This window comes from Carettochelys insculpta, chromosome 11 (genome assembly GCF_033958435.1).
Source record: "Carettochelys insculpta isolate YL-2023 chromosome 11, ASM3395843v1, whole genome shotgun sequence".
Classification (NCBI taxonomy): Eukaryota; Metazoa; Chordata; order Testudines; family Carettochelyidae; genus Carettochelys; species Carettochelys insculpta.
In genome coordinates this window covers 3,020,582-3,033,955 of record NC_134147.1, presented here as the reverse complement: position 1 = coordinate 3,033,955, position 13,374 = coordinate 3,020,582, and the positions used below count along the sequence as shown (strand labels likewise).

The 13,374-nt window shown below is 62.3% G+C and overlaps 1 protein-coding gene across 2 annotated transcripts in view; it reads left to right on the top strand.

The window, feature by feature from the left end:
• SEMA3G (semaphorin 3G) overlaps nucleotides 1–8,210 on the top strand; it is a 69,140-nt gene extending 60,930 nt beyond the window's left edge. For both annotated transcript variants that reach the window (XM_075005136.1, XM_075005137.1), the window contains exons 12-16: nucleotides 2,754–2,848; nucleotides 3,952–3,993; nucleotides 4,746–4,971; nucleotides 5,459–5,598; nucleotides 6,617–8,210. In XM_075005136.1, coding sequence (XP_074861237.1) covers nucleotides 2,754–2,848; nucleotides 3,952–3,993; nucleotides 4,746–4,971; nucleotides 5,459–5,598; nucleotides 6,617–7,075 — 962 coding nt within the window. In that variant the 3' untranslated portion in view covers nucleotides 7,076–8,210. The remainder of the gene's footprint in view (nucleotides 1–2,753; nucleotides 2,849–3,951; nucleotides 3,994–4,745; nucleotides 4,972–5,458; nucleotides 5,599–6,616) is intronic.
• Nucleotides 8,211–13,374: the final 5,164 nt, after the last annotated feature.

The following is a 13,374-nucleotide window of genomic DNA, read 5'->3' as shown; positions in this document are numbered from 1 at the left end:
CTCCCCTCCCTATCAGGGCACCCGGGCAAGGGTCATTGCCTTGTAAGTCTCGGCAGGCTAGCTGAATCCACCGTGCTCTTTTCTGGAGACATGAGCAAATGTGTCTTGATGCCTCCTCTGTGAAGGATAAGCAGAAGTGTCCATGCTACCGGTCTCCCCCACGCCCACCACAGCCAGCCCCAAGGGAGGCTGTAGAAATGGCTCCTTTGCACGTGATGCTCAGTTCTTGTGAAGCTCCGGTCTCTTTTGTACATTGACTGCCTGGCTAAGTTCGTGGCAAGCCTCAGTTATGAAAACACCTTTCTGACTAGCCACCGCACATAATTGTACGCCCTCCCATGGTCTCACGTTCCACACACCTAGGCTACGTCTACACGTGAACCCTACATCGAAGTAGCCTATTTCGATGCGGCGACATCGAAATAGGCTACTTCGATGTATAACATCTGCACGTCCTCCAGGGCTGGCAATGTCGATGTTCAACATTGACGTTGCGCAGCACCACATCGAAATAGGCCCTGCGAGGGAACGTCTACACGCCAAAGTAGCACACATCGAAATAAGGGTGCCAGGCACAGCTGCAGACAGGGTCACAGGGTGGACTCAACAGCAAGTCGCTCCCTTAAAGGGCCCCCCCAGACAGACTTTCACTAAACAGCGCAAGATACACAGAGCCGACAACTAGTTGCAGACCCTGTGCATGCAGCATGGATCCCCAGCTGCAGCAGCAGCAGCAGCAGCCAGAAGCCCTGGCCTACGGGCTGCTGCACATGGTGACCATAGAGCCCCGCAAGGGCTGGAGAGAGAGCGTCTCTCAACCCCCCAGCTGATGGCTGCCATGGAGGACCCCTCTATTTCGATGTTGCGGGATGCGGATCGTCTACACGTTCCCTACTTCGACGTTGAACGTCAAAGTAGGGCGCTATTCCCATCCCCTCATGGGGTTAGCGACTTCGACGTCTCACCGCCTAATGTCGATTTCAACTTCGAAATAGCGCCCAACACATGTAGCCATGACGGGCGCTGTTTCGAAGTTGGCGCCGCTACTTCAAAATAGCGTGCACGTGTAGACACGGCTCTAATCAGCTAACCTGGGCTTGGAAAAACAAGAGGTTAGTGGAATCTAGAGCAAAGAATGATGCAGGAAATATAAGAACATCATTAAACTGTTAAAAGTGCTTTTAGAAAATGTGGTGAGAGGGGGATGCTGAGGCCAGAGAGGCCAAGGGACTCGCCCGGCGTCACTGGGCCAGGGACATGTAAAGCCGAGAAGAGAACCCAGCTCCCAACCCGGGCTCCCTGTAAGCTGAGTGCTTGGGCGGCCGCTCAGGGGAGATTCAGGTGCTGCCCAGCTGATTAGCAGAGCGCCCCCAGCCGTTAGCGTGTGTTTCCATGGGTGGTCCATGTCGGCACACGCTTTGGTGCACAGAGCAAAATTTATTCCAGCCACGGATGTGAAAAAGGTTGGCGGGAACCCTGCTTCTCACCTCTTTTGGTGAAGGCTAGACCCTGGCACGCTCCGTCCTGTCAGCGTGATGCAAAGCCCACTCTGATGGGCGCTGGCTGTGTTCGGGGCCCCCCTCCTGCTGGGCGGAAATGATCTCCTGGTGAAGCTAAACCCCGCTGGTTGTTTTCACGGGGCAGGTTAGCAGTGACTGCGATAGCCCTCCACGCTTCAGGAGCAGCCCCTGAAGGTTTAACACAAGGCCTGACGCAGCCGTAGCGCTAGGGCAGAGAGCATCATGGGCCAGCCTTCACCATGAGAAGCCGGGACCTGGCTTCTGTTCGTGGCTGTGCCACTCACCTGCTGAGCGATGCTGGGCGAGTTGCGTGGCCGCTTTGTGCCTCAGTTTCCCCAGCTCACCACAGCTGCCAAGGTTTCTGGTGGAGAAAGGGGGTAATATGGTTGCTGGTGTGAGTCCTACCCTTGCCGTGGGCAGCTGGCTGGGTGGGACTCATTCCATCGCCCTGGCAGGGAAAACCAGCGGATGCCTTCTCTCGGGTCCAGGCCTGGACAAGGGCTGGATTAACGCAGGGGATTTAGGGGCTGCGGGCCGGGAGCACCACAGAAATAAACGAAGAACTACTCAGTGTCATCAGCCTGCGGATCACAACTGCTTGGTCGATGCTGGAGCATCTCCCCGTCGGTCACCGTCTCCAGGCCGCGAAAAGTGCAGCGACGCAGCTGGGCTCGGACTGGCTGCCTGTGTGTGTTATGGCCCCACGTCACTCCCGGCAGCTGGCACGTCTCTGCGACCCCTGGTGGCGGGGGGAGAGGCGGCTCTGCGTTCTGTCTCCGCCCCCCCAGCACGTTCCCAGCCAATGGGAGCTGCAGGGGTGGTGCTTGCAGTGCATTGAGACACGCTGTCCCCGTCCCCCACGGTGCGCAGGGACATGCCAGCTGCCAGCCTTCCAGGAGCAGCAGGGGGCCATGGCGTGTGGGCAGCCTGCCTGAATCCCCTCTGCAGGTCAGCCTCCCTCCCAGAGCCTGCACCCCTTACTCCCTCCTGCACCCCAACCCCCTGCCCTAGTCAGGCTGTGCAGTAATTGGGATCACTTGGTTTTAAACTGGGAATAAGGCGTGTGTACAGGGGGCCCCAAATTTAATAGCTCCAGGTCCGGAGGAGGGTAATCCAGCCCTGGCCCTGACATCGCTGGGGCAGGGCGCTGCTCTGGGTGCAGAGGGATGGGGAAGAGCTTGCTGTTGTGGGCAGGGTGTGACTTGTCAGCCATCTAGCTTCGTTCCCATCCAGACGCCGGCTCAGTCCTCAAGGTTCTCGCCCTTCCGAAAGGCAGCGCCGCCGCCGCCGCTGAAGAAGTCATTCTGGAAGAGCTGCAGGTTTTTAAGGTGAGCTAATCGGCCTCGCGTGAGCGGGCGTCTTTGGGCGTTGGCCCAAGTGCAGCACGCGCGTGTGTCCGTGTCATCAGCAGCGTGCACATGGTGTGCACGTACGAGCCGTGCGAAGTAGGTTCCTCGTGTGCGTGACTGCTTCATTCACGGCACCTGCCCCCATGTGTGTTACTCTTGCACGTGTGGCCTCTTGCTTTCTGTTTGGGTGAGCGTGTGGGCACGTGGGCCGTGTGTCTGAATGTCTCCAGTGCCTGACAGGAGATGTCACCCAGAGCGTTGTGAGCAAGACGTCGTTCTGGTGCTCTGCTCTGCGCTGGTTGGGCCTCAGCTGGAGGGTTGTGTCCAGTTCTAGACGCCGCGTTTCAAGAAAGATGTGGAGAAGGTCCAGAGAAGAGCAACAAGAATGATTAAAGGTCCAGAGAACATGAGCCCTGAGGGAGGACTGAAAGAACTGGGCTTGTTTAGTTTAGAAAAGAGAAGACGGAGAGAGCGGTTTTGAAGTGCCGAAAAGGGTGTTACAAGCAGGAGGGAGAAACATTATTTTCCTTGGCCTCTGAGGACAGGACAAGAAGCAACGGGCTTAAATTTCAGCAAGGGGGGTTTAAGTTGGACATTAGGACAAGTTTCCTGTCCAGGTGGTTAAGCACTGGGTTGTACGGTCCCCATCACTGGAGAGATTTAAGAACAGGTTGGAGGTGACAGGGATGATGTAGTCGGTGCTTGGCCCTGCCATGAGGGAAAGGGACCGGAGTTGATGGCCTCTCGAGGTCCCTTGCGATTCTCGTGTTCTGGGGTTCTATGCCAGGGGCTGGGGCAGCCTCTCCTGCTGGCACAGATCAGGAACTCAGCCCTGTGCCGGAGGTGGAAGTGAGAGGAGAAAGTGGTGTGGTCTGGGTGGGCCGCTGAGGGCAGGGGCTGGCTCCCTTCGGCACCGGTTCTCGCTTGTGTTAGTAAAGCTGTGTTGCCCCGGGAGCAGGCCGTTCAGCATGGGGCACGGAGGGAGGGGAGCGCTGAGATTAAAGATGCGGAGGAGAGAAGAAGGAATTTATGAAGGCGAGGGCCAGGCCAGGCCTCTGCTGAGAGCTCTCTGCCTTCCCCAGGTGCCCACGCCCATTACCGAGATGGAAATCTCCGTCAAACGAGTGAGTGGCGGCTCCTCCTCCTCGGTGGGACAAGCGCGGGGCCAGAACCCAGCCCATGCAGCCCGCGGAGGGGCTGGGGGCAGCCGTGGGTGGGGAGTGTCGGTATTTTAAACCCCAGCGCCGGCCTGGCTCGGGTGAGAACCAGCCGGCAGCGCCAGGCCCCGAAGAGCGGCCAGTACTTTGCGGCTGTGATGGCAGATCAGCTCTGCAGACCACAGGGCAGTCACACGCCGGGCTTCTGCCGGGGGGCACCGTTCCCCAGCTTCCCCCACGGCCCATCCTCTCGGCCCGGTGAAACCCCCGTACCCAGCTGGAACGGAGGCGCAGGACGGCTCATCCTTCCATCCCGGAGGCCTTGAGGGCGCTGCCTGGCTGCTCACCAGCCTCCTGCACTGCTCTGCTGGTGGGCCTCCGTCCTGGCTTGCCTCTCGCCCCAAAGCTACACAAGTGTCCCCCCTCTGCAGCTGCCAGCCTGGGGCTCCCCCATCCAGGTCTGCCTCGCGTTCCTATTACCTCAGGCTCTGCCCTTCCCACCAGGCTTGGGCCCGGAGCAGCCCCTGGTGAGGAGGCTGGGGAGGTCCCTCTCTTACACAGCCCCAGGCAGGCTTTGAATGCTGGTTCCTGCTGGGGACGGGGGGGTGCCCCAGCCCCGCTGTCTGGCCCAGCACCATTCGCCATGGGAGCCGCATGCAGAGCTGGGGTCCAGCAGCCCCTGCAGCTGACCACCAGCCTGGCTCCATTCACACCCACAGCAAATGCTCTACGTGGGCTCCCAGCTGGGGCTGGCCCAGGTGATGCTGCACCAGTGTGAGACCTACGGCACGGCCTGTGCCGAGTGCTGCCTGGCCCGCGACCCGTACTGCGCCTGGGACGGCGTCTCCTGCACCAGGTACCAGGCGTCGGGCAAGCGCCGGTTCCGCCGCCAGGACGTCCGCACCGGGAACCCCATGCACCAGTGTCCGGACCAGAACCTGACTGGTAAGACGCACGCCTCCCCCGGCCCTGCTCTGCCTGGCTCGCGCGTGGCCAAGGGGGCCCAGCTTCTGCCTCCGCGTCTGGGGCTGGGTGCCGCTGTTCCTAGAGGAGCCAGCCAGCGGCCCCAGCATCGTGGGCTGAGCAGGGCTGGGCCCCCCGCGAGGCTGTGCTGAGGTAACTCATCAGCCCCTGGCTCCAGCGGCAACCTCCTGCCCCCGCGTCCCAGCGTGCGCCTAGACAGGGCCGGGGCAGATGTCCTGCCACGCGGGGGACCAAAGGCCCCAAGTGGGGACAAATCACCCCTGCCCCCCGGAGCAAACCTGGCCGAAGGCGCCCTGCCCGTTCTGCACGGGGTCGGGGGCCCTTCCGCGCGCCGCAGGATGAGCCGAGTCGGGGCTGTCCCGTGGGGTGGGAGGCCCCAGCTGCCTGCCTGCTCCGGGGGGGCGCCCCATGGCCCTCGGGCTCTGAGCGGGCACCTGTGCCCCACCAGTGGATGGCTTCGATGGCGCTGAGGAGAAGGTGGTCTACGGAACGGAGCACAACGCCACCTTTCTGGAGTGCGTCCCCAAGTCGCCCCAGGCCGCCGTGCAGTGGTTCCTGCGGAGGCCCCCTGACAAGCGACGGGATGAGGTGAGGGGCTCCCCCATCCTCCCCCCGCTGTGCCAGAGCCCCCTGCCCCACGCCCACTGAGCCGGGTCTCTTGCCCCTCCTCTCGGCCCCCCAGCCAATGCGCCCCTTGCCCAGGGCACCGTGCGCCTGCTGTGGTCACCTGCCCTCCACGTTCTCCTACCAGCCGCGCTCGGGGCTGGAGCGTTGCCCGAGTGGGGTCCACCCTGAGCACACCCGGTGGCCCGTTCCCCAGCAGTGGTGGCTGCTGCAGCTTGCCGGAGCCTCTCCTCAGGGATGTCCAGATAGCTCCAGGGCAGGGCTCGCGGGGAATTCCAGGGGGCCGGGCGGAACGGCAGACTGAAGCAGGGCCGCCCCTTGGAGCTAGCACTGGGGAGCCACCTGTTCCCTGGGGACACCTCCCCAAGGGTCCCCCAGAGGAGGGCTTCTGGGTCTGATTTTCTCCTCTGGTGACAGGGGCTGGGGTGCTTTGCAAGCACCCCCGGCTCTGTGTGGGGAGGGGCACACAGCCCCGGGGCCCATCACCCCGGGGGTGCCCCCTGACCCATTTGGCCTCTGCTGTCTGAGGATCAGCCCCATCCGGCTCATCCCAAGCCAGCTCCAGCTCTTCCTGCATCCCCAGGTGCCTCCCATACGTGCCCCTCGGTGTTCCTCACCAAGGAGGTGAGACCTCAGCCATGCTGCCCTTGATCCTGCTGCAGCTGGCCAGGTGGTGGGACCTTACCCGCGCTGCTGTCATGGGCCTGGGGGAAGGCTGATCAGGGAGCAAGGCTGGGAATGTCTGGAAGGCACACAAGCTATCAGCTTCCCTTTGCTGGGGTCCTTGGGCAGAGCCGGCGTGGTGGGAGGTGGCATATGGGATCGTGTGGCCCAGGGCTCTGAGCCGGCGTGGTGGGGGGCGGGATAGAGGACCCCATGGCTGAGTGGTCGGAACCAGTGTGTTGGGAGGGGGGTTACACGGCTCAGTGGTCTAATCCCACCCAGCAGTTCCCATGGTTCATTGTCAAGTGGTCTCCCGCAGGTGAAGATGGACGAGCGGATCCTGCAGACAGAGCAGGGGCTGCTGTTCCGGAAGCTGTACCGCCAGGACACCGGCACCTACTACTGCCAGAGCCTGGAGCACGGCTTCGCCCGCACCGTGGTCAAGATCACGCTGGAGGTGCTCGAGAGTGAGCAGCTGGAACACTTCTTCCAGCGGGACCACGAGGCCGAGTCCCCTCGCCTGCCCTGCCTGGCGCCGGAGCCTCGCCTGGCGCCGGGCCACAGGGCCTGGTTCAAGGACATCATGCACCTGATCGGCTACACCGACCTGCACCGGGTGGAGGAGTACTGTGAGCGCGTGTGGTGCGGTGACCGGCAGCGCCGCAAGGCCAAGCCTCCCAGGAGTAAAACCACGCTGAGCAGCCTGGAGGCCGGCAAGAAAGGGAGGGCCAAGCTGCATGAGAGGAACCGGGTGCCCAGGCAGGCTGTGGCCACATAGAGACTGACGGGAGGAGGGTGGACGTGAATGGGGAGCTGGGAGGGGAGGGATGATTCGGGAACGACCCTTTGCTTGCCTAGGAACAGCATCCTGACCACGGGACCTGCCAAGCCGAGGGTGGCTTCCCCTCGCGGCTTGAGCCCAGAGGCAGGGGGAGCCCCCCAGCCCCACCGTCTCCCCCAGCTGGGGGTGTCTTGTTTCCGGCTAGGCTGCTGGTGCCTGGAGGAGCCACTGCAGCCTGAGTCATGGCCCCGGGGGTCTCTACGGCCATCCGTGCAGCCCTAGAGGGGCGTGATGCTCTGTGGCAGAGGGACTGATGGAGGGGCTAGATGCAGGAGCCGGCTACGTCCCTGATGGGAGAGAAGGAAAAGACTGCTACATATGCAGCACCAGGGCAGCTTGGTTTGGGTGTGAAGCATCTCCCAGGACTGGGGCGGCTTGTTCCTATGCTCCCAGAGGGGTGCCCGTGATCAGCTGATCGGTGAGAGGCTGCCAGCCTGCTCTGACCATCTCCGCAGCACCAGCGAGGTCGGCAGAGGAGCGGTTCTCCTCAGCTTTGGCCCAGTGATGGACAGAAGTGGCACTGGAGTGGAGTTGAACTTTATTTGCCTCCGCAGGGACCCTGCGGTCTCCCCCCAGCCTGGCACTGAGCTGCAGTCAGAAAAGGGGGCCCAGCGAGCTGCTTTGCAGGTGACCTCAGGCTGTGTCAGGCACGCCCTTGGTTACAGAACACGCCTCAGTGCATGCCTGGCTGCAGCCTCCCACACCCACGCAGCATCACGGTGATGATCTCCAGCCATGGAACCCTGCTGCTCGGTGTCATGGCAACAGTCACCCAGCTGCGGAATCCCCCGCCAGGCGTCACGGCAACGTCCCCCCCACCACCCCCCGGCCCTGGAACCCTGTCAGTCGGTGCCTGGCAACACTCACCCCGCCCTGCCCCACTATTCAGGACTGAGGGTGCCTTCACTGAGCCAGCGATCCAGAACTGAAAGGCTCCGTCTCTCCCCGCCGAGCCCCGAGCTCGGCGAGCCCCTCGCCAGACTCATCACCCACTGACTGCTGGTGAAATCCCACAGCGGCTGGAACAAATAAACCTGCCGTTGCTGTGGCAGCGCAGCCAGGGAGTCTCTTGCCTGTGTCCGGAGTGGGGCTGGCGGAGAGGATGAACATTGTGCCAGTGAGCAATGCTTGAAATTTAATATTTGCTTCCTAGCTGCAGTCCCACGTGCGGCGGGAGGTGGGTTCCCACCCCTGGCGAGACCAGTGGCTGTGTCAGTGACCAAGTTAGCCAGGATTCGATGCCTGTTCTGTGTTCATTGATTTATTAGGGGCGTTTCCTTCTGGACTTAGTCCTTTAGAGCTCTGTAGTCTGGGAAATCAGCTGGTTTACCCCCAAAGCCATCACGGATACAGCCTCCAAGAGAGTGCAACAGATGTTCAGCATGGTAACGATAGGGCTAGTGCAGATCTTGGGCCACCCTTGGTTAGCTGGGAATAATAAGGTCATATCTTGGCGGCGGCTGCTGCCGCTTGGGAATCCACTCAACCTGACCTGGCCATGTCAGCCAGTTATCGGCACCTGATTTTCTGCTTGGTCCTGGTGCCAATTAGAGCAGCCTAAGGGCTGCTCTGATGTACACCTTCTGATCACCCTTTCAGAGGGTCTGTTGGCCAGCCAAAAAGAGACAGGGAGCAGCAATGCTTCAGCCTACCTTGGGGGAGGAGTGGCATAAGAACAGGCCATCCCAACTTACCCCCACCATGCCAGGCTGGCAATAATCGGTATGTGAACAGGACTGTCTCGAAATGTGTGCTATAGGCCCTATACAGCGGAGCACGAGTGGAGATTCTCCAGAAGTTCAAGGACAGGAGAGCCTGAAGTGTGAAAACTCTGTTCCCAAAGCAAGGGGGCTGCCAGGGGCGTCACTGGTGTGTGCCCAGCCTAGGGTGACTGAGCAAGGAAGGGCACCCTGATCTGACCTGCCCTCTTGCCTATCTTCTGGGCAAAGCAGGGCTCTGGGAGAAGCCTGCGCAGGCCAGCAGCCGAGCGCCTGGGGGCTTTAAGCTATTTAGGTGAGTGGCATTGTCTGGGCCAGTGCTGGCCCCAGGCTAGTGCTCCCGGGCTGGGCGGAGGGGCCCCGCTCTGGACCCGTGTTGAGGGCTCCCGTCAGTGTGGAATGTTTGGTGTACCCCAGGTGACCTGTGAGACTGGAGATAGAGCTGACTGGGGGACTGGTCAGACTGGTTCCTAGGCGCACACAGCACCCTAGCTGCCTGGTGCAGCTCAGGAGGGGAAGTGGCTGGGTCGTGTGTGGGCACCTGTTCCATAGTTTCCCCCCTCCCTGTTCTTTGGCTCCCCAGCACCCACACCAACCTGACTCAACCTGTTGCCCCTCACCCTCTGTCACTGGCCCACACCCCCTGGAATGCCTCCACAGCCCCCCACCAGCAAGGGTCCCACGCAGGGCTGCCCTGCGGAACTCACTGCCGCAGGAGGGCAGCAGGGGCAGTGGCTGGCGGTTGCAAGGGGGGGTGGGGCTTACGGCTCAAGCTCGGAGCTGTGCAGTCGAAGGGGAGAAGCAGGGCCGGAACCAGTGAAAATTTAGACACTCCCCGACTGTCCCTGTCCTGTGTGCCCTGTCCTGGCTGCTCGGTGCAGCTGGCTCCCCGTTTCCCCTGGACACGGCTCCACACGGCACTCCCTGCCGGGCGGGGGCGGTGGGAGCCTGGGCTGTGCTTGACTGGGGGCTCACCTCGGGCCTGGCTGCGGAGCAGGGAGTGAGCCTGAGTCAGACGGGCTGCCAGGGCCGGGGGCGCCCGCATGGAGATGCTGCCACCGCGGAAGCCCAACAGCGCATCCCAACTGCTCATCCAACCGCGCCGGGGCAGCTGCTGAGCTGCTGGGGCCCCTGAGCTCAGGCTAGTGCCAGGAGCCAGTGCTCCTGCTGCTCGGGGACCCCTCTGAGCACTTCCAGGTGGGGCAGAGGGCCAGGGCCGTGCGTACAGCTGGCACGAAGCAGGCCCTCTGAGCCAGGCAACTGTGGGCTCTGGGGCAGCAGGCCTGACACCCCAGAGCGGGGCTGAGCCAGGGCTGGGCCTGTGTTTGACAGCAAGGAGCAGCTCAGAGCCAGCTCCTCCCCGGCTTGCAGGCTGATCTGCTGCTCACCCCCTTGGACCTGGAGGTGGGGATCAGCTGCAGAGCGTTCCCCAGCCTGTTTCAGGAAGGCAAGGTGCTCTCGAGTGGCCGCCGGCAAGAGACGTGATGGGCGGAAGGGAGGGAAATTCAGCGCCTTTCCCTGGCTTGCCGCCCTCTGCTCAGCAGCCCATGGGGGGGTGCTCCGGCCCTCCCCCGGGGGCCCCAGGTGGCTTCTTGGCGTAGTTCCCCCAGGCAGAAGGGAACTCGGTTTCGTGGCAGGCAGCAGCAGCTCCTTTTCTACGCGGCCTGCGTGATCTCACTGGCCGCATAAACTCCCCAAGGCCGATAAGCATCTCGCTCCTTCCTGCAGCCCCAGCCCCACACAATAGTGTGACCCTGGGGACTGCTGGGAAGGGCTTTGTTAAGAGAGCGGAAAGGCCTCGCGCACCGACGCGCAGCTGGAGTGAGCCTAACCCAGGCCCCGGCTGTGGAGAACCCCAGCCAGCCGGAGCCACCCCCCCCTTCCCGCCGCAGGGCCGCACAATGAGGAATTGTTCCCTGGGCATGGGGGTTTCCTTGCCCCAGGATGCAGGAGGAGCCTTCCAAGGCAGGAACAAGCCCATGCGCGGCGCCGGGAGGGGCGGGCCGTCCTGGCAGGTTTGCCGACGGGCGAGGACAGGCGTGTTGGCTGCGGGCGGCCTGGCCAAGAGATCAAAGCCTCCCTCACCCCAAGCAAGGCCCAGTGCCGCGCCGGGGCAGGGGAGCTAACACAGCTGGCTGCGGGCAGGGGCAGGATTCCCTTCCGTTGGGGGGGTCCTCGGCCACCAGGGAGCCAACTTAGCAGCCTGCCCTGCCCCATGTGGCACCATCCCCGGCCTTTGCACGCGTACTCTTTGTGCCAGCAGCTCAATCACCCACGAAGCTATTGACCAGAACCAGACCCCAAACCCAGCTCCTTATGTCCTTCCGCCGCCATTGATAGCTGCTCCCCAAGCCTTGTTAGCCAACCAGCTGTGCACCCACTGGGCATGGCCACCCCCAGCTGGGGGGGGCCCAGCAAGTGCGGGGAGGAAAATCATTTTACTTTTTCCCCTCAGCTGCAACAGAGGGCAGGATTTGGCCGGTGCTGGCTGTGGATCGCAGGGCTAAATCCAGCCCCACTGCATCCAGTTGTGTTGGTTTCATTGTCACTTCCTCGCCTGTGCATGTCCCACTCCAAGTACAGGGTGGATCCAGGCACCTCCTTGCCCGCAAGATGCAGGAGCCTCTGGAACGCACAACAAAATAAGTGTGTGGGGGATGGCTGGGGAGCAGGGATACTGAACAGGCTGGTTAACAAGGAAAAGAGAGAGCAGAATACTCGTCACTTGGCTGAGAGCTGAGTCTATGCAGGTGTTTGAAGGGCGTAAGCAACACACGGGGATGTTAAAAGAGGGAGGGACAGCTGGAGAAACATCCCAGGCTGAACGGCTCGGGCACGCACGGGTTAATCTCACATTGGACGCATGCACCACGTCCTCTCGCGGCTGGGAGCGGGAACCAAGCGAGAAAGTGCTCCCTGGTGTCAGGTGCCAGAGGGTGTCACCCGGCATGGGGGGTAAGGGGGATGCTTCGAAGGCCTTGGGTACTCACTGGGTTTGTTGGGCGTTGGATCAGGCCTTACGTCAGCTCTGGAGCTCAGTGGGGCCTGCTGCCCTTGCGCCGTACAACCCCCTGACCTTTCTGGTTTGAAGCATTGGGGAAAATTGCAATCGACGTGCAGCCGGTGGCCCCGCGCCGAGCCGGAGTGTGGGTGCTCTGGGGAAGGGTGTGCGCCCCCTTGCTAGGAACATGTCAGACCAGGCCCGGCCGGGAAAGCCAGAAGATGCTGCTGGATGGGCCGGGCCAGCAGCTCGGCCGAATGAAACGTTCGTTTCCAACTCGGTCCCCTGGCCCCAAACTCATTTGTTTCTCAACTTTTTCTGTTTGAAAAAACAACAAATCCCTTGGTTGGTTTCAGCTCAGCCCAAAAGGAGGAGGTTTTTCCCCCAGTTTGGCCACCCAGCCTCGACCTCCCCAGCCCCGCGAGGCTTTGCAGGGTGGAATTTCCATTGGACGTAACGAAGACGACCCCAGAGCTCCTGGCCAGCTCCTTGCACACGTGGGGCAGACTTGGGGGAAACACCCCCCCCAGGGGCTTGGTGGCTTGCGCTTTAATTAAGCTGCCTGAGGCTAAGGCAGCCTGAAGGGGACCTGCCTCACCCTGCCTGCCAGGGGCTTTGCCTCTTGGCTAAGCCCCCCTCCCACTCCTACGTGGGGCTGTGCAGGGAGGAAGGAGGAGTTTCTGGGGGCTGGGAGGCAGAGCTAGACTGGATCCCCCCCTTACTTTCCTCCTCTGTCGCCTGGGCCTGACCTTAGTGTGTCGGGGATCAGGCCCTGCTTCTCCATGCCTCCCGGGGGTGGGGGCCCAGCAGAGTGGGGAGGGTCAGGGTGCTGCTGCAGGCTCTTGGTAGCCCTGGCAGCTGAGGGGAGAGCTCCCCAGCTGGAGCAGCAGCCTTTGCAGCGGCTGGGTCTGCCCCCGCGTCCTAGGCTGTCTTTGGCTGAGGGGAGGAGGGCGCAGGAGAAAGAGGGCCCCGCTGGCAGCCGCCAGGGCAGCAAGCACGTGCCAGGTTAGCTGTGTGGCCGTTCCCAGGAAAGCCAAGGTTGCGCTGGGCGCTCAGCCTGCTTCGCTCAGCCGCGGGTGGCGTCACTCCAGGGGTTGTGGAGCCAGGCAGCCCCTGTACTTTCTGAACTCCTGCCCCTGGGACCCCAGGCCTCTCGGAAATGCACCGGGCATGGTGACCAGGCAGGAGGTGAGGGGGCGGCGGGCAGCAATGTGCTGAGCAGGGCACACACCATGCAAACACCCCTGGGCAGGCTGGTTTGCTGCTGCCAGTGACCTCACCAAGTGGGATGCCTCCACCTGGCCCCCAGCTCCTGGCTTATTAGGGGAGGGCAGTGCAGATCTCTTCCCACAGGCTTATGTAACAAACAGCCACTTTATCACTGAGCCAGCTCCTGTCCTAACAAAACCTCGGGGGCTGAGCGCCGTGGGCAGCACACGGGAGAGCTGGAGGTGCGGGTGGGTTTCCAACGTGGGAAGGAGCACAGGTTGTGCCATACGAGAGCGCTCTCGGGGCGG